The sequence below is a fragment of the Somniosus microcephalus genome, chromosome 8, assembly GCF_052327205.1.
Source record: "Somniosus microcephalus isolate GS21.2 chromosome 8, FLI_Smic_1.0, whole genome shotgun sequence".
Taxonomy (NCBI): domain Eukaryota; kingdom Metazoa; phylum Chordata; class Chondrichthyes; order Squaliformes; family Somniosidae; genus Somniosus; species Somniosus microcephalus.
Window position 1 is genome coordinate 93,609,173 of NC_140994.1, and position 18,854 is coordinate 93,628,026.

At 46.4% G+C, this 18,854-nt stretch overlaps 2 protein-coding genes across 25 annotated transcripts in view; one reads left to right on the forward strand and one right to left on the reverse strand.

Annotated features, from left to right (window-relative positions):
• mypn (myopalladin) overlaps nucleotides 1-18,854 on the forward strand; it is an 828,299-nt gene that overhangs the window by 566,887 nt on the left and 242,558 nt on the right. The window lies entirely within an intron of this gene.
• Nucleotides 15,477-18,213, reverse strand: LOC147113700 (uncharacterized). The gene has a single exon (XM_085995021.1). The coding sequence runs from the start codon at nucleotides 16,920-16,922 to the stop codon at nucleotides 15,855-15,857; it is 1,068 nt and encodes a 355-aa protein (XP_085851147.1). The 5' UTR covers nucleotides 16,923-18,213; the 3' UTR covers nucleotides 15,477-15,854.

Here is an 18,854-nt window from a genome sequence, read left to right on the forward strand (position 1 = left end):
GGTCATGGCCCTGTGGGTAGCGGAGCGGGCCCAGGGACCGTGTAGCCTGATCCTGCTCCTATTTCGTGTGTCTAATTCTTTTCTATTCAGGAGATGGTTCTGTGATAGTAGATTGGTGGTTAGGATCAGATCAGCCATGATCTTATTGAATGGCGGAGCAGGCTCGAGGGGCCGATTGGCCTACTCCTGCTCCTATTTCTTATGTTCTTATGTAATGAGCCTCCCCATCATTAAGGACAGATGATCATGGGAACTATGCTCGTGACACACATTGATAACATTTTCTCTGTTAAGTACATCAGTAAAGGAACATGTGTGAAAATTACACTGAGATATTTGAGATATACGAAGAGAAAGGAGAGACTTACAGAAAGAATGAGAAGAAAATGAAAATTTAGCTCACCCTCTCACCTGTCCAGCAAGGCTCCATGCTGGGAACACTGGGTCACCAATTTATCCTTGTATGAAATACACATAACCCAAAAAAAGCACAAAGTGACATTATCTGCCTTCAAAATTCTTAAGCTTAGAAATTGGCCTGCACAGCTACTGTTTTTCGGGTATTCCTCATACTAATAAGACCCCAATATGGAGGAGAGGAAGCGTGCGCACATTTCTGGCCGGAAGTGCACCACCCACCATATTGGGTAAGGACAAACAAAAGGTGTACTTTACCCATGCCTGAAATAAGCATTAGGACCTTTTTTATACAAATAAGGGGCCAAACATCTGTTTGAGGTCTCTGCTGCAAGATTGGTTTGCCCTGAGGCAGCCAGCGCCATCGTCGGCTGCATTCAAATAATATCAGCCATAGGGATCACCTGGAGCTGGGAGGAGCAGCCCCACATTAAAGGAGCCGACCCCCCTACCCTAGATTGCTGCTGCTCCAGATCTGACCCTGGCAATCGCGACACCGACCCCTGCAATCACCGACACCAGTTCCAGACCCAGGCCCCAACCCCCGACCCATGCCCCCGATCTCCTACTCATGACCCCATCCTGATCCACAACCCTGCCCTCGACCCCGATCCCCAGTCCTGTGCTGTCTGGTCCCCTAACACGGCGATTCCTGACCCGACCTACTTACCTGAGGGCCACTACGATGCTAGCAGCAGCTCAATATTTCTCTACTCTTCGCTGGTGTGCTGTTGTGTCTTGCCGGGCCAATATCTGGGACTCCTCAGAAGTCACCATTCTGGCGCAGCGAATGTTTCCTGCACCCTCGAACTTCTGGGCCTCAGTTTTGTGCAGTGAGTGTCTGTGCTTACATTTGACTGTTATTGAACTCACCTTCATTTGAGAAGCCCGTGCCCTCATTGTTCTATGGTTGTCATGTAATTGATCTGTTTGTGATAAAATTATTTTTTACTTCTCTTTTTTTATAAAATCTTTACTTTGCAGTAGTCCTCATATCTGGGCTTCTAAATCTTCAATACAAAATTGCCCTAACAAACTGAGTAACTTAGAAAATTTTGCAGCAGCCCAACTGAACAGTATTAAAATGTACCGAGCAACAATTAGCTACTGTACAGAATTCAGCAATGTGCATTCCTCATGGCGATTAATTTGTCTTGAGGTGATTTGTGTTGAATGGTTTAATGTGTATGTATACCGTGGTCTAGGTGCGTTGGACTTCCTTTGTTGGCTGACTGCCAAAAATCAAAATGTGTTGGCTTTACTTTCCTATGCTTTGTCTTGACATTTTCTGGGAAAGGCTTATTTTGATTTTGGTTTAAGTTATATTTTATACACTTCCTATAACTTGGATTAACCTAAAGATGCATTTACACTGCACAAAGTGACCCGAAAGTGATTGCTCCCAAGTTGGGTTTAGGTTTGGAGAGCCGATTTGCATTAGAATAAATTCAGCGATGTCATAGCTCCGAGCATAGCATCTCGCTTGGCGTGAGTGTAGGTCAGAGTTAGGGCTATGTCACTCCAACATAGATACGCCGACTCGTGCCCCCATTTGGTGAGGCTCCCACTGGGAGTGTTGGACCATTGAATAAAGCTTACTGGATCTTGCAAACCTGATCTGTACTTCCTGGTGTCGAAATCAGTTTTAATCCCTTTGTCTTTCTCACATCCTTAGATTTCTTGTAACTGATTGACATATTATTAAAACAAGATTTTTAATTTGTCAGTATTCTATCTTGTAAATTAATTTGAAATTGAGTTTGTAAAATGTTTAATCTATACATATATATACTAGCTGGGGGGAGCCCGGCTTTGCCAGGGCTGTTTTGGGCTGGGCGGTTTAAATCGAGTGCAAGGCTTTGGGGCCTCTCTGTGTCCCTCTGTGAATCTGCTGCCGGGCAACATTTTAAATCGAGTCCCAGGCTTTTGGGCCCTGTCTGTGTCCCTCTCTCAATCTGCTGCCGGGCAACATTTCTACCTTTTAATACCTTGAAAGATGAAAGTGAAAGTACTTATAAAACGTTTTTGGTAAATCTTTTAAAAATAACATAAGAGATACTAACTTTTTAGAAGCCGGATGAGCAGATTTGGAGCTGCAAGTAAATGGGGTTTTTAGCTTGAGGCAATGGATGCCACATCCCTGAGATGAAAACGATTAGTCCCGCCCACACACACACACCGATTGGCCAACCATCAGGGGACTGTACTGTAGGATTGGTCAATCGTGACGGCACAGGATTGGTCGAACCTTGACGTCAGTCAATCAATGCTAAGTAGCAGATAATGGCCCAGAAATTCGGGTCGGGGGCTTGCCGCGCGTGCAAGCCCCCGATATGCACTTACCCGATGCGCCGGCCGTTGAGCTTCAGGGACGCCTGGAATTGCTGTTTTAAAATGTTGACTCCCGGGCAGCGTCTGACGTCACGCCGCCCAGGAGTGCAGCCAGCGCGAAGCCTGTAGCGTGCTGTGCAACTAAGACACGCCCCTTGAGGTCTCAGTTTAATAGGACACGCCCCCAATGTTTCTCACAAGCTGCTAAGCATTTTTACATGCAAAGCAGCATTTTAAATAGGTTTTTGGTATTTTTAATGAAGCTTTTGGTAACTTTTATAAACTTTTCAAAACGTTTACATTATTTTGAAGGATCTGAAGTAGTTTTAAACAGAATTAAAGCAATTTAAAGACTTTTAAAAGCCCTAAAAGAATTTTTTAAATTCCATTTATTTATTTAGCAATGTCGTCGTCATACGTGTCTTCACACTGTTCCCTTTGGGGAACTGTATGAAGTGGTGGAAGGATTTATGGCCGTGATTAACGCTCATTCCGTGACCGTAACCATCTTTGAACCAGCCATTAGGGTGGTTAGTCCTATGGCGGGAAGGTTTTACGGGCTCCCACAAGCTATACAAGGAGGGGGGGCCACCCACACCCACGGACGCAAATATCCCACTGGATGTCAACCCAGAATTTAGAGCCGGAGCTCCGACTCCACTTGCCGGGACTGTCTGGAGCGGGGTTCGAAACCCTACCCCGTCTGGCCCAGCGGCGGGGATCCTACCGCTACGCCAAAGGCCCAATCCGATTAGCAACGTGAAATGGCTGGAATGAGCACAATTCACGGCATTAAAAGAACTCACAATTGAACTGATGATGACCTCAGCAATCTCCTCAACGAGGTGGAGGCGCAGCGCCTGCTCATCATTGGTAATGAGAAGTCAAAGGCGCCGCAAAAAGGACAGATGATAGCTTGATCTTTCAAGTGGCAGCATAGGGCTCCAGTCACGGGGAGCGAAAAGGCGCAGGAAACGTATGGGTGTCACCTTTTGCGTGGAGTGGGCCTTTTGCGTAGCGGTAAGCATCCCCGCCGCTGGGCCAGTGATATACCTATCAATTCATCCAATGAAAAGCGACGAGCTAAGAAAGTAACTATAGGTTTTTATTGGCTAAATAACAGAGCCCACCCTCGTGGGTGATCGGATCCAACAAGGAGGAATACCAGCCAGTCGACCACCTTTATACCTGGGCAGGTAGGTGGAGCCATGGGCGGAGTCAGCAGTGGTCAGCCCAGGTATAACAGCGTGACAAGAGGCGACCTCGTATACTGATACAACAGTGTGAACAGTGATAACGATATAACAGTGATAACTATAGTGTAACGATAGTGAACGATAAAAGTGGTTTACCACATTCACCCCTTGTTTAGATTTGAGTCCGGCGGGGTGAAGTGTACTACCAGTTCTGGTAAGTCAGTCTGTCCGGAGGCCTCGTAAGCCTTTCTGATCGTTGCAGCGGCGGTGTTGCATTCTCCGGTGTTGATGCTGGTGTCTGCGTGGTCGGCGAAGGCTCGTGGGGTTCCGGCATGCCGTCTACCTGAGCTAGAATTGGGGGGGGGGGTGGGGGGGGGTAAAGGTGGTGTCTCCGGAATGCCCGAGGGTGCGAGGTCTCGCAAGGAGACTGTGTCCTCCCGCCCGTCCGGGTAAGCCACATAGGCGTACTGGGGGTTGGCGTGCAGGAGGTTCACCTTCTCGACCAGGGGGTCCGTTTTATGGGTCCTCACGTGCTTTCGCAGCAGGACGGGCCCCGGGGAGGTCAGCCAGGTTGGTAGTGTGGTTCCCGTAGTCGACTTCCTGGGGAAAACAAACATTCGTTCATGGGGGGTGGCGTTAATGGCAGTGCAAAGTAGTGACCGGATGGAGTGCAGGGCTGCCGGGAGGACTTCCTGCCAGCGGGAGGTTGGGAGGCCCTTAGACTTTAAGGCTAAGAGGACGGCCTTCCATACCGTCGCGTTCTCTCTTTCTACCTGGCCGTTCCCTCGGGGGTTGTAGCTGGTGGTCCTGCTTGCAGCAATACCTCTCGCTAGTAGGAACTGACGGAGTTCCTCGCTCATGAAGGAGGAGCCCCGGTCACTATGTATATAGTTTGGGAACCCGAACAAGGCGAAGAGGTCGTTCAGGCATTTGATGACCGTGGTACTGGTCATGTCTGGGCAGGGGAAGGGAAAGGGGAAACGGGAGTACTCATCAACGATGTTGAGGAAATACACATTACGGTCAGAGGACGGGAGGGGCCCCTTAAAGTCGATGCTCAGGCGCTCGAAGGGGCGGGTGGCCTTGATCAGGCTTGCTCTGTCCGGCCTAAAGAAGTGCGGTTTGCACTCGGCACAGGTCTGGCAGTTCCTGGTCATGGTCCTGACCTCCTCGATGGAGTATGGCAGGTTGCGGGCCTTAATGAAGTGGTAAAGTCTGGTGACCCCGGGGTGGCAGAGGTCGTTGTGGAGGGTCTGAAGTCTATCACTTTGCGCGCTGGCGCATGTCATTCGTGACAGAGCATCATGGGGATCGTTCAGCTTACCTGGCCGGTACAAGATATCATAATCATAGGTGGATAGTTCGATTCTCCACCTCAATATCTTGTCATTCTTGATTTTGCCCCTCAGCTTGTTATTAAACATAAAAGCGACCGAACGCTGGTCGGTGAGGAGGGTAAATCGTTTGCCTGCCAGGTAATGCCTCCAGCGTCGTACCGCCTCCACAATCGCTTGGGCCTCCTTCTCGACCGACGAGTGTCGGATCTCAGGGCCCTGTAGGGTCCTTGAGAAGAAGGCCACTGGTCTCCCCTCCTGGTTAAGGGTAGCGGCTAGGGCGAAGTCGGATGCATCGCTCTCCACTTGGAAGGGGATGGACTCGTCCACTGCGTGCATTGTGGCCTTGGCGATGTCTCCCTTAATGAGGGAGAAGGCTGCGCACGCTTCCTCCGTAAGGGGGAAGGATGTGGACTTCATGAGGGGTCTGGCTTTGTCTGCATAATTGGGCACCCATTGGGCATAGTAGGCGAAGAGCCCCAGGGTTCTCTTCAGAGCCTTTGGACAGTGGGGGAGGGGTAGCTCCATGAGGGGACGCATTCTTTCGGGGTCGGGGCTGATGACTCCGTTCTCTACTACACAGCCGAGGATGGCAAGGCGCGAGGTGTTAAACACACATTTCTCCTTATTGTAGGTGAGGTTCAGCCGTTGGGCCGTACGGAGGAATCTCTCCAGATTAACGTCATGGTCCTGCCGGTCGCGGCCGCAGATGGTGACGTTATCTAGGTAGGGGAACGTGGCATGCAGCCCGTTCTGGTCAACCATCCGGTCCATCTCCCTTTGGACGACCGAAACCCCGTTGGTGACGCCGAAGGGAACCCTAAGGAAGTGGTAGAGGCGGCCGTTCGCCTCGAAGGCTGTATACTGGTGGTCCTCAGGGCGGATAGGGAGTTGGTGATAGGCCGACTTAAGGTCGATGGTGGAGAATACCCGGTACTGCGCAATCTGATTGACCATATCAGATATGCGGGGAAGGGGGTATGCGTCCAGCTGGGTGTACCTGTTTATGGTCTGGCTGTAGTCGATGACCAGGCGGTTTTTATTGCCGGTCTTAACGACCACGACCTGGGCACGCCAGGGGCTGGTGCTCCCCTCGATGATGCCCTCCTTCAGGAGACGCTGCACCTCAGAGCTAATGAAAGCTCTGTCCCCGGCGCTGTACCGCCTGCTCTTGGTCACGACGGGTTTGCAGTCGGGGGTGAGGTTAGCGAACAGGGAAGGTGGCGGGACCTTGAGGGTGGATAGGCCGCAGGTGTTACGCGGTGGGCGGTTTAAAATCTGTTGGTTGTCGACTGTGAGTGGGGGGAGGGGTCCGCCGTATGCTAGCGTGACGCTTTGGAGGTGGGATTGGAAGTCTAGCCCTAGTAGGACGGCGGCGCATAGCTGGGGGAGGACGAGGAGTTTAAAATTTTTATACTCCGTACCCTTAACCGATAGGGTCACAACACAGTAGCTGCTGATGTCTGTGGCGTGGGATCTCGATGCCATCGAGATCCGGTTGCGCATTGGCAGGACAGGGAGGGAGTAGTGGCTCACCGTGTCTGGGTGGATGAAACTCTCCGTGCTTCCGCTGTCGAACAGGCAGGTCGTGGCGTGGCCGTTTACTCTGATGTCCATCATTGACTTGGGACAGGTGATGCGGGCGGGCTTGGTCCAGTGAGACGGAGGCTAGTGTATAGCTGAGCGAGTCGTTGTAGTCTGCGGGTGAGGCGGTAGTCGGGTCTAGAGGCACGGTGGCGGTCGAGCGTGGTGGGTAAAATGGCGTCTCCCACGAGGTTGGACAAAATGGCGGAGAAGATGGCTGCCCCCGTAACTCACATGAGGCACTGCTGGTGTCGGTTGCCTGTATCAAAGATGGCCCCCCCATGACTCACATGTGGGGATGCTGGCCTCTGTTGCCTTGAAGGAAGATGGCCGCCCCCACAGCTCGCATGAGGCACTGCTGGCCTCTGATGATCCACCTCTGCAGGCCTTAGCGAAGTGGCCTTTCTTCATACAGTTTGAGCAGGTAGAGTTCCTGGCTGGGCAGCGCGACCTCGGGTGTTTCGCCTGGCCACAGAAGAAGCAGCCGGCGGCCCGATCGTGGGGGTCTGATGTCGGAGCCGGTACCGGGGGTGGCGGTCTCGATCGGGTCCGGGACGCCGACGCTGAGGTAGGTCCCAGGGGGGGTGCTGCGGGGGGTATCACGGTCGGGGTCGGTCCCAAGTCCCAGGGTCGCGAGTTACAGTACCTTGAGTATGCCTCGAGGTCCCGATGGGCCACTTCTAGAGAGAGAGCGAGGGCTGCAGCTTTGTCCAGGTCGAGGTCCCTTGCTTCCAGTAGTCTTTGCCGTGAGTAGTCGGACCGCAGGCCTTTCACGAAGGCATCGCGGACATTGTCTTCAGTATTTTCTGCCGCTGTTACCGCTTTAAAGTTACAGTCTCTGCCGAGTGCTTGTTGCACCCGTAAAAATTCCTCCACGGGCTCTCCTGGCTGTTGCGGGCGGGATCTTAGGAGGTGTCTGGCATACATGGAATTTACCGGGGTTTGGTACTGTCTTTTCAGCCGGTTGATGGCGTCCTCGTATGTTTTGAGGTCCTGGATGAGTGCGAATACTTTAGGGCTCACTTGGGCGTTCAGAACTCTTAGCATGGATTTCTGAGGCACGCCGGATTCTCCCAGGTAGGCTTCGAAGCAGCTTAGCCAGTGTTCAAAGTCGAGGGCTGAGTTTGCTGGCTGTGGATTTAGGTCCAGGTACGGTGGTCTGAGGGCTTGCAGCCAGGCAGGCTGCTGTGGCTGTTGTAGCTGGGCGTCTGGCTGGTCGCTTGGCTGGTCGTTTGACTGTCCAGGTGTCGACATTTTAAAATTTAGCCAATAAAATTGATATACCTATCAATTCATCCAACGAAAAGCGACGAGTTAAGAAAGTAACTATAGGTTTTTATTGGCTAAATAACAGAGCCCACCCTCGTGGGTGATCGGATCCAACAAGGAGGAATACCAGCCAGTCGACCACCTTTATACCTGGGCAGGTAGGTGGAGCCATGGGCGGAGTCAGCAGTGGTCAGCCCAGGTATAACAGCGTGACAAGAGGCGACCTCGTATAGTGATACAACAGTGTGAACAGTGATAACGATATAACAGTGATAACTATGGTGTAACGATAGTGAACGATAAAAGTGGTTTCCCACAGCCAGAAGGAGTAGGGTTTCGAACCCCGCTCCAGACAGTCCCGGCAAGTGGAGTCGGAGCTCCAACTATAAATTCTGGGGGGACATCCAGTGGGATACTTGCGTCCGCGGGTGTGGGTGGCCCCCCCCCTCAGATGGGTTGTGGGAGCCCGTAAGACCCTCACGCCATAGGACTAACCACCCTAATGGCTGGTATGAAGATGGTTATGGTCACGGAAGGAGTGTTAACGTGGCCAGAAATCCTTCCACCACTTCATACAGTTCCCGAAAGGGAACAGTGTGAGGATACGTACGACGATGACCTCTTGCGCAATGCACCTCCTTGGACCCTCAGTCGCAGATGCGAGGGGGCAAATCGTGCAATTGTTAAATTTTTCATTTTATTGACATGTAAAATGTTGGCCCAGTAATTCCCTTCCAAACGCGCATGTACGGTCGGGGTACTTACACGTCTGGCCGGAGGAAATGCCGGTTTTCAGCATGCACAGCGCATGCGGGGAAAACCGGCATTTCCTGTCCTCTGAACGAAGGGGTTCAGAGGCAGAACGCGTGCGACTGTACAGGCAGCGCGTGCGCAGTAAAATTCGCTGCTTTCATTCATGCTTTCAGTGAGGTCAAGTCCTTACAACTTACACATGAAAAAAGCATGAGTACAGTTGCTCCAGAGGCTGCGGAGGAAGATATTTCTTATCGTGGAGCTTCTGAAAGGCAATATTTTTGTTTGGGAAAGGGAGGAAAGTTATTTTAAGAAATGCTGAGGTAAGTTTTAAAGATTATTTTTGTTTTTTAAAACCCGTTTTCAGTACTGTAGGTAGAAGGATCAATTGTGGCTATGTGAATTGAATTTGCTGTGTTTATTAAATGTGAAAATGACTCCAACATTTTTAAGAAAGAAACTTTTCATCAGTAATATATTCTTTTAAGTAATTATGTATGTATGTCTGTATATATTCCTTTGCGTGTATGTATATATTCCTTTACTTATGTGTATGAATGTATGTATTTAATTATGACTTTCAGAGAAAGTAACTTATTGGAAAATCATAATTAAAAACATACATTCATTCATACACATAAGTAAAGGAATATAAAACATACATACATATACATAAAGGAATATATGCGGACATACATACATAATTACTTATTACTGATGAAAAGTTTCTTTCTTAAAAGTGTTGGAAATGTTACATTACTCATTTTAGAACACTCATTCTCACATTCAATTCACACAGCCACAATTGCTCCTTCTACCTACCGTACTGAAAACCCGTTTAAAAAAAAAAATTTAAACTTTAAAACTTACCTCAGCATTTCTTAAAATAACTTTCCTCCCTTTCCCAAACAAAAATATTGCCTTTCAGAAGCTCCACGATAAAATATATCTTCCTCCGCAGCCTTGGAGCAACTTTACACATGCTTTTTTCAAGTGTAACTTGTAAGGACTTACCCTCACTGAATCCATCTACCACCTTAAACATTCAGTCCCTCCACCACTGGCATACTGTGTACCATCTACAAGATGCACTGCAGCAACTCGCCAAGGCTTCTTCGGCAGCACCTCCCAAACCCACGACCTCTTCCACCTAGAAGGATAAGGGCAGCAGGCACTTGGGAACACCACCACCTCCAAGTTCCCCTCCAAGTCACACACCATCCTGACTTAGAAGTACATCGCCGATCCTTCATTGTCGCTGGGTCAAAATCCTGGAACTCCCTCCCTAACAGCACTGTGGGAGTACCTTCACCACACGGACTGCAGCGGTTCAAGAAAGCGGCTCACCACCACCTTCTCAAGGGCAATTAGGGATGGGCAATAAATGCTGGCCTTGCCAGCGACACCCACATCCCATATAAAAAAAAGCAACAGCGTGTCTCTTCAACCAATCAGATTGAAGGATCCTTACTGAGACACGGAGACCGGAATTTTAATTGGGAGGTTGTTTGGGAGAGTAGAGGTGTGGCGAGGGGGTGGGCAGGGTGGGTGGTGTGGTGCCTAGATGCAATCAGGAAACCCAGGAAAACGGGTTTCCTGCATGCCCTGCCGAATTTAACGGCAGGGTCTGATTTGCATTTGAAACCTCTGTTTCCCACTCGCAGCCAGCCAGATCAGGGTCAGGATTGGGGGAGGCCAGGAATGCGATCAGAAGCCGGGTGGGTGTGGGGTTGGGTGAGGACTCACCTTCCATTAGCTGTCGAGTTTCCTGAGGCCTGCGAAACTCGATGAGCCACAGTTAAATTTAAAATGCAGTTTAAATCTGAGTTACGGCAGCCTCATTATAATATTTAAATTGGCGACCTGCCTCCACCCATCCCCCTGTCTCGCCTCCGTTAAAACTGGAAGTGGGCGGGTTGGAGGCGGTTTTTGGTAGGATTCAGATTTTTAACACTTAAACTTCCCAATCAACCCCAACTCACCTGCTTTTTGGGGTTAAAATTCCCCCGCAGAGTCTAAACCAGGAAGTGTAAGTTACAGTATTTCATTCATTGTAAAATCATGTACAGAAAGCAAAATAAAGAGAGGGAAAGAAAGCTGGGATAAAGGAGACTGAAAGAAAAAGTAAATTAAATATTTTATTTAAACTTTTAATTTTTTTAAAATGTCCAACAATAATTAAAACCTGAAGGAATGAGACCCCACACTTGTAAAAGTAAATTTTCAGTGCCAGAGAGGTTTGGTAGTAATTAAGACCCATCATGCTGTTAAGAATTCACTTACACTTGAATGAACAAGCCCTAACTTTTTCTGGCGAATTCACTCGTGAGTAAGCAACTTTACACCCTTCATGTATTTCAATACCGAGTCTCTCGGCGAAGTACCAGTGTAGCGAAGCTTCTGAAGGAGTAGTGCATCTTGGACAGCAGCTTCCTGGTTTCCGCATTTAACTACACAAGTGCGGATGCCGGAAGTTGCTCTCCGATTTACTCCTTAATAATGGTGAGCGCTGTTAACCTCGTCATTATTTTTACCGCAAAATCCGGGCCAATGTGTCATTTTATATGCATGATGTTTTGAGTGCACTCACAACTATTTGGAATACTTATCAGCAAGGAAAAATATTTAATTCATTACCCTTAGGAAGCACATCCAACTTTTCCATGATTTTACATTGAATTTCCCATTTTATCTACTTTGCTGGCAAAGTTCCAGCTCTGCCCTCATTCCACTAAACCCAAACTGCAGAAAATCGTGTTTAAACCGCAGTCCTGTAGGTTTCGTGTGAGTCGTTCTGATGAGAGTCACTAGTGTCAATCTCTATTAGCACATCAACTTCAGTATTGCAGCATGGTGGGGATCATTTCACAATGATACTAAAATTGATATGTAAGTGCATTGTAAGTTGTTTCCAATTTTCCCTACAAAGCTCAAAGTCAAGAAAAGACCATTCCAATAAATATGATTGCCTTCCTGCTGGCAGAGGCACAAGTGATGTTGCTATGATCTGTGGCAGCTTAGTTCCTAGTTCAGTTTGGTTTATTACATGACAGGAGAGATTTTTCTCCATATATGAGAAAAGTTTCCAGCACTGTTGAAATATCTGATTTCATTCATCATAGAGTTGCATAGAAATTACAAGACATTCAGCCCAACCAGTCCATGTTGGTGTTCATCCTCCATATGAGCGGTATCCTAGCGCTCGCCATGTTCCCATATCCCTTTATCCCCCTTTCCTTCAACTAACTATCGAATTTATTCTTAAATGTTAATATGGACTTTTCTTCAATCACTAACTATGGTAGTGCATTCACCAGCTTTATAACCCTCTGTGTAAAAACATTTCTCTTGCTCTCTTATCCTAAATCTCTTCCTATTGTTCTAGACTCTCAATCACTTTAAACACTTTGACCAAATCACCCTTTAAGCTCCTCTGTTCTAACAAAAAGGTCCACAATTAAGTCTTTCTTCGTATTTGTATTTCCTTATAGCAGGCAGCATCCCTCATGTCTTTATCCAGCTTCCCCTTAAATGGATCTATGCTATTCGCCTCAACTACTCCTTGTGGTAGCGAGTTTCACATTCTAACCAGTCTCTGGGTAAAGAAGTTTCTCCTGAATTCCCTATTGGATTTGTTAGTGACTATCTTATATTTATGGGCCCTAGTTCTGGTCTCATGCACAAGTGGAAACAGCTTCTCTACATCTACCCTATTTTCCTTTCATAATCTTAAAGACCTTTATCAGGCCACATCCCCAGTATCTTTTCTGGAGGTAAGAGCCCCAGCCTGTTCAATCTTTTCTGATAGGTATAACCTCTTAGTTCTGGTATCATTCTAGTAAATCTTTTCTGCATCTTCTCCAGTGCCTCTATATCCTTTTTATAATATGGAAGCCAGAACTATTCACAGTATTCCAAGGGTGGTCTAAACAAGGTTCTATACAAGTTTAACATAACTTCTCTGTTTTTCAATTCCATCCCTCGAGAAATGAACCCCTATGGCCTTATAAACCTGTATCACTACGTTTAGTGATTTATGTATCTGTATCCCCACCACATCCCGCTGTTCCACTACACCATTTAGACACTTTAAGGGTTGGATTTTCCAGGGGGTCAACAGGCACGTTCAGTAGCGGGTCGGGTGGGAAAGTGTTTTTTTTCCCCCAGCGGGTCGGGACCCCGCTGTGAACCCGCTGTCACGTGCCTTTCCCCGATGTCGGGTCTGTCAGCACTGAGCAGACCCAACACGCAATGGCAGGTTCACAGCGGGGGACCCAATTCAGGTAATTGGTGGCTTGTTTAGAGCCACTTAAAAATGAATTTCAGCTCACCTTCTGCATTTGACAGCTCGCCCACAGGGTCCATGCTAGTCGTGGAACATGTCTGTGAGCCTGAGGCGGGAGGTCAGTTGCCATTGAATCAGTTGTTGAGTTGACAGCTTCAAATGTACAGTAAAAGCTCCCACCTTACAGAGATATCTTCCCTCAGCCACAAACTCTTCTCACTACATTTCCATAACAGATTTACCATGCTGCAAGTCTTTACACAAGTCTCCATCCAGTCTGACCTCATTACCTCTCTCACCATTGACAGATTGCTTCTGTCATCTCTACTTCACTGCCATCTATTCCATCAGCATGGGTGCCCTTTATACTCTCTCACCTTGGCCCTCAAAATCCCACCATGATCAGCCCCAACACCACCCCACACTAACACCATAAAGCATCCCTACAATGCCAAGCCATTCCTTTCACACACATCACCATTGCAGGGGGGTACCGTTGTGTCTCACCATTCACTGCAACTCACTAAGCCACTTCCAAAGGTGCACACAAATCTGTCCAAGAAAGCAAAGTGTTGAAAATAAAGGTTTCAATGTTTGACACCACATTAACAGAAACTTTACATGAACATTGCATAAAACACCCAAGTGCCTACGCTTGCGTGTTGTTACTTGGTATGATTGCACGAGGATGAGGGTGACTGTGAGGGGTGGCTAGTGAAATGGGAATGTGATAATATAGATAGGGATGGGTGGAGGTGCAAGGTAAGTTGTTGTGAGTAAGGATGTGCAGGAGTAGGGTAGGGAAGGCAGCGTAATGGGGATGTGATGAGAGGCACAACAGGATGAGATTGAGCGTGGCTTTGTACTAACGTTTCGTGATTTACTAAGATCATTGAAATGTTTGCGGCACTGCATACAGGTCCTCCTGACCACATCCTGCTTGTGCCCTCCTCTGCAATGTGTTGATCTCCTGGGGCAGTTTCTTCTGCCCATGGGAAGGGAAGAGGACCTCCCTGCGTGCTGTGACTCCCTCCAAAAGCATATGGTAGGAATCATGGGAGAGCCTGGATGCAGCCCTGCACCTCTGTGCAGTGCTTGTGTTTGCAGCACCTCAATGCTGTAGAACACTGACAGCACAAATGTTAAAATAAAGTTGGCCATGGTCCCTTTAAAGAAACAGGCTGATGACGCGTCATCAAATGACGTCACCAGATCCGCTTCCTCTAATTGGCCGGGAAACGCGCTGGCGGGCTTAACAAGCCCAATCATGGGAAATTAATTTCAGAGGTTGGGATGGAGACAGCAGCAGAGCCAGGACCCACCACCGACATCGCTCGCCACGGACCTGCAGATTGAGGCTTTATTTTCCAAAGAGGATGTGTCCTCCTTATTCTTCCTACCAAAATGTACTACATCATACTTATCTACAGGAAACTTTGTGATATCCAGCACCAACGGGACCGAGCTGTTGCCGATCTATCAAAACTGCCGGACATACAAAGTTAATGTTGAAACATACGGAGATTTTCATCTCGTATCTGACAACAAACACTGTTGCTTAGCAACAGCTTCAAACAGTCGGCTGTACCTTGGAAGCGTCTCTGTAGCTTAGCAACAGCTTCAGAGACTTTCCAAAGCCTGACTGTTGGAAAAAAAAGCCACGAGAAGGAAAAACAACCTAACAGAACGGCTCCTGATTTCTGCCGGTAGATCGAGGTTTCCAGACATACAACCTCCGGATAAACCAAAGTCTCCTGTATATTGAAGTTAATTTACCAATTACATGCCCATTCTGCAAGTTTATTAATGTCTTCCTGTATTTTGTTGCAATCCTTCTCTGTATTAACTACACCCCCCAAACCCCCCAATTTGGTGTCATCCGCAAATTTTGAAATTGTACTTCCGATTCCCGAGTCCAAATTGTTTATGTAAAAGGTGAACAACAGTGGTCCCAGTACTGGTCCTTGTGGAACACCACTTCCCACCTTTTGCGAATCTGAGTAACCACCTTTAACCCCTACTCTTTCTGGTTTGCAGCCAGCTTGCTATCCATTCTACTACTTTTCTACTGACTCCAAATGCTCTGACCTTAGTCATGAGTTTATTATGCAGTAACTTATCAAAGGCCTTTTGGTAATCCAAATATATTGCTGCAATACCCTTATCTACCCATTCTGTTTCTTCAAAAAATTCAATAAGGGTGGTTAAGCATGGCCTCATTTTGAATCCATGCTGACTATTCTTTATTATATTTTTGTCGAGGAAATTAATTATCAGATGGAGACTTCGAGGTTCGCTTTAGGAATTTATTACGTGATATCATGGAGAGTCTGCAGCAGTCCCTACTGCCCACCAGCACTCTAAATTACGAATGTACAGCGCTCATAGTTATACAGCAAGGTAAACAACTTCAGGTGATTAGCTTACATTACATTTCAACATAAGGTTTCATAGGTTCCATTGTTCTCAAGAAACAGATTAACATGTTCACATTTTATCACCAGATGTCCTAAGCCAAAAGGTCAGCTTGACTTCATTATGGCAGTCAGCAGTTCTTTTAGTTTTAACTAGTTTAGTGTCCTTTGTTCAATTAGTAAAGTGGTCAAGTATCCCAGCATGCCTTAATGTTTAATACGTTTTCTCCCACAATTCCCTCCTTGTTGATCTTTACTGATCAACACTGCTTTACGGCATTGTATTCAGTTCGTTTTCATAGGGAGGATAATATCCCTTTGGGAAAGGACGCATTTTTAGACAATCTTCTTCATCATAGTCATCCTGGTTTGCTCTTTTTCTTTCCTTTCTCTCTAGTACTTTCGTAGCTCTTGTTACAGATGCTACTGATTCTACTGTTTGCGCTAGCAGATATCTCACTCTTATCCACATTATACAAATTAATATAAATAAAACTCCTGTCACTACACAAAATATAACCATCGGGTGAACAAACAATTCCAGCACTGCGGATGCTTTAGGTGACCATCCTTTAAACACATCCCACCAGTGGTGTACCGTCAAATCTGTTATTTGCGTAGCTATTTGAATCAAACCTTGCTCATCATAATCCATCACTGTTTTTAAATGGTGCAGATCTCTTCCTCTTTTCGCTAAGGCTTCTGCTATCTTTTCATTGTTTTTCAAAAATTTCGTCAGATTAGCCAAATTAACTGTAGGGGGGGCATTTTCTATCCCCAATACAGTTCTTCTTTGCATTACCGTAGCCCATTTTCCCAACTGATATGTCTTGTTGGTATGTGGGTCAAACACAGTATAAACATCTTTTATGCAAGTGTTTAAAGGGGGCCTTTTCAAAATCCCGTCTACATATATAGGCCAGGCACTGCTAATACACAGATAGTTCTGGCCTATCTCATGCAAGGTAGTATCATTACAAGGTTTCAAATTCCAAATACATGTACCTCTACTATGTTGCAATGAGCAAAGTTCATATATAGGGGTATGCAATGGGCATACTTTTCCAAACGGCCAATCTTGGCAATCCAAGGCATCGTGGGTCTTATTCCCCTGATCTATCCATTTACCATGAAATTCGGGATACCAAAAGTTTTCTCCAAACAGTTGGGGCAATACCAAGAACTGACACCAGGTTTTGGCTTTTGTCACATTTACCACTTTCATTGTAAAATTACATCCCTTAAGGTCACATTTAGTATATCTTCGATCAGGTTTTACTTCTAGATTATTTCCTTCAAATCCGAAAATTCTCATCCAACTAGGAGCATGTCCTGACATAGCGATTCGCTCTAGCTCAGCCCTCAGTGACTGCTTGGTAATTTATTTAAACATACATTGAGTATGATTATTGACTTTCTCTTGTCCCTTTGCAACATTCTCTTGTTCCTTTTCTACCTTATTTACTTGCTTCCAACTCATTGTATCTGATATCCACTGTGTTAACATCGCTGCTGTCAGTCCATTGTCCCAAGCATTTCTTAATTTTATAGCATCTCCTGTCAGCCCTCCTACTTGCTGTATTTTATTCTGCAATGTTTCAATATCTATTGCATTAAGGGCTCCCATACCAGTTCCTACTCCTCCCAAGACCGTTGCTAAGTCCCTTCTCCTTCTCCCGATCCTAACTCTCTTATTCAATTTGGCTTGTATATTAGTAATATTACATCCAGTATCTTTTTTATCCTCATATTGTACCTGTACTGTCAAATTTAGAGTATATGGGGAGATCAAGACCGGGGTACAGGTAGAATGCAATCTTTGCAAATGGTCCATAGGACTTTCTATCTGTTTTGTTTTCTTTGCAAAGAATGTTTCCCCATACCAGTGAGATCTTCCTTCTATAAGAGTTGCATTTATGCATCCGTACGCCTGACCGTCTTTCAAATATATCGGTTGTTCCATGTCTCCGGTTCTTGTGTCATTTTTATACCATTTCCATAATTTAGTATAATTGTTTAGTATGTCAGTGTCATTCTCTATTCTACAACTTATGTTCACTCCTTTTTCCCATTTTATACTTAGAGTTATATTAGATCCTTGGCTAAATACTATTTTATCCATCCCAGATTTCATTTCGAACATCCCACAGGCTTCGCAATTAATCGTCCAATTAGCAATTACACAAATGGTGCCATTGTTACAAGTGTAAGTTCCCTGCGATTGGTTACTGTCTCTCGCCTTCCATCCTAACTGGCCTGCCCATTTTGTTTTTTCAGTAGGCAGGATGGTCCAGGCGGCTGCCCTTATTACACATAGGCCGATTATTATTATCTGGTTTAACATATTTCCTGATTTATCCTAGAAATCTTTAAATTATCCTAATTATTGTTATACAGCATTAAATATAAACATATATAGCAATCCGAAAGTAATCAGTCCTTCAATGGAGTGCCAAATTATGGTGGGCACGGATCTTTTCCCGTTTCTGAAGTGGTGTCTGGTGCAGTATGTTTATACTCCACCTCCGGTGTTTCCTCCGGATGATGCAACTTGCACCTTGTAGCGTGTACCCAATCAGGTTTTTCTTTCAATTTGAGAGCTGTTCGAGTTGTAAGCAGCACCAAATATGGTCCTTGCCACCTAGGAGAAAAAGATTCTTTATTTAGCGCTTTCACATAAACTTGATCTCCGGGTTTAAAGGGGTGCATGTTTCCTTCTGTGGGGCGCGTCTGGGCCTGTCTCACTTTCTCATGTATTCTTCCTGCTGTTTCACACATGGCCTGAGCATATTTTAATGATTTTTCATCATTCCAAATTAATGCCACCTTCTCTGGAGTCATGGGTGGGCGTGTGCCTGTTGTCATAGGCCGGCCCATCAAGATCTCATGTGGTGTCAGACCTGTGTTTCTATTTTTCTGATTTCTCAGGGCATACATTACTACTGGCCTGGCATCCGACCATTGCAACCCATTTTGCTGGCATACTTTGGTTAGGGCGGCCTTGATTTCCCCATTCACTCTTTCCACCATTCCTGAGGATTGTGGCTGGTAAGGTATGTGCAATTTCCATTGAAATCCAAGGGCTTCAGTTAAGTTTTTTATCAGTTTGCTGGTGAAATGAGTTCCTCTGTCACTGTTTATTCCCATAGGTATTCCAAATCTAGGTATTATTTCTTTTAGCAGAATGCTTACTACTGTTCTGGCATCATCCCTCCTAGTGGGGTATGCCTCTACCCATCTGGAGAACATATCTACTATTACCAGTATGTAC

What these genes read in the sequence shown, in the direction of transcription:
- LOC147113700 (XM_085995021.1), bottom strand. Translation starts at nt 16,922, where the DNA reads ATGTCAGGACATGCTCCTAGTTGGATGAGAATTTTCGGATTTGAAGGA.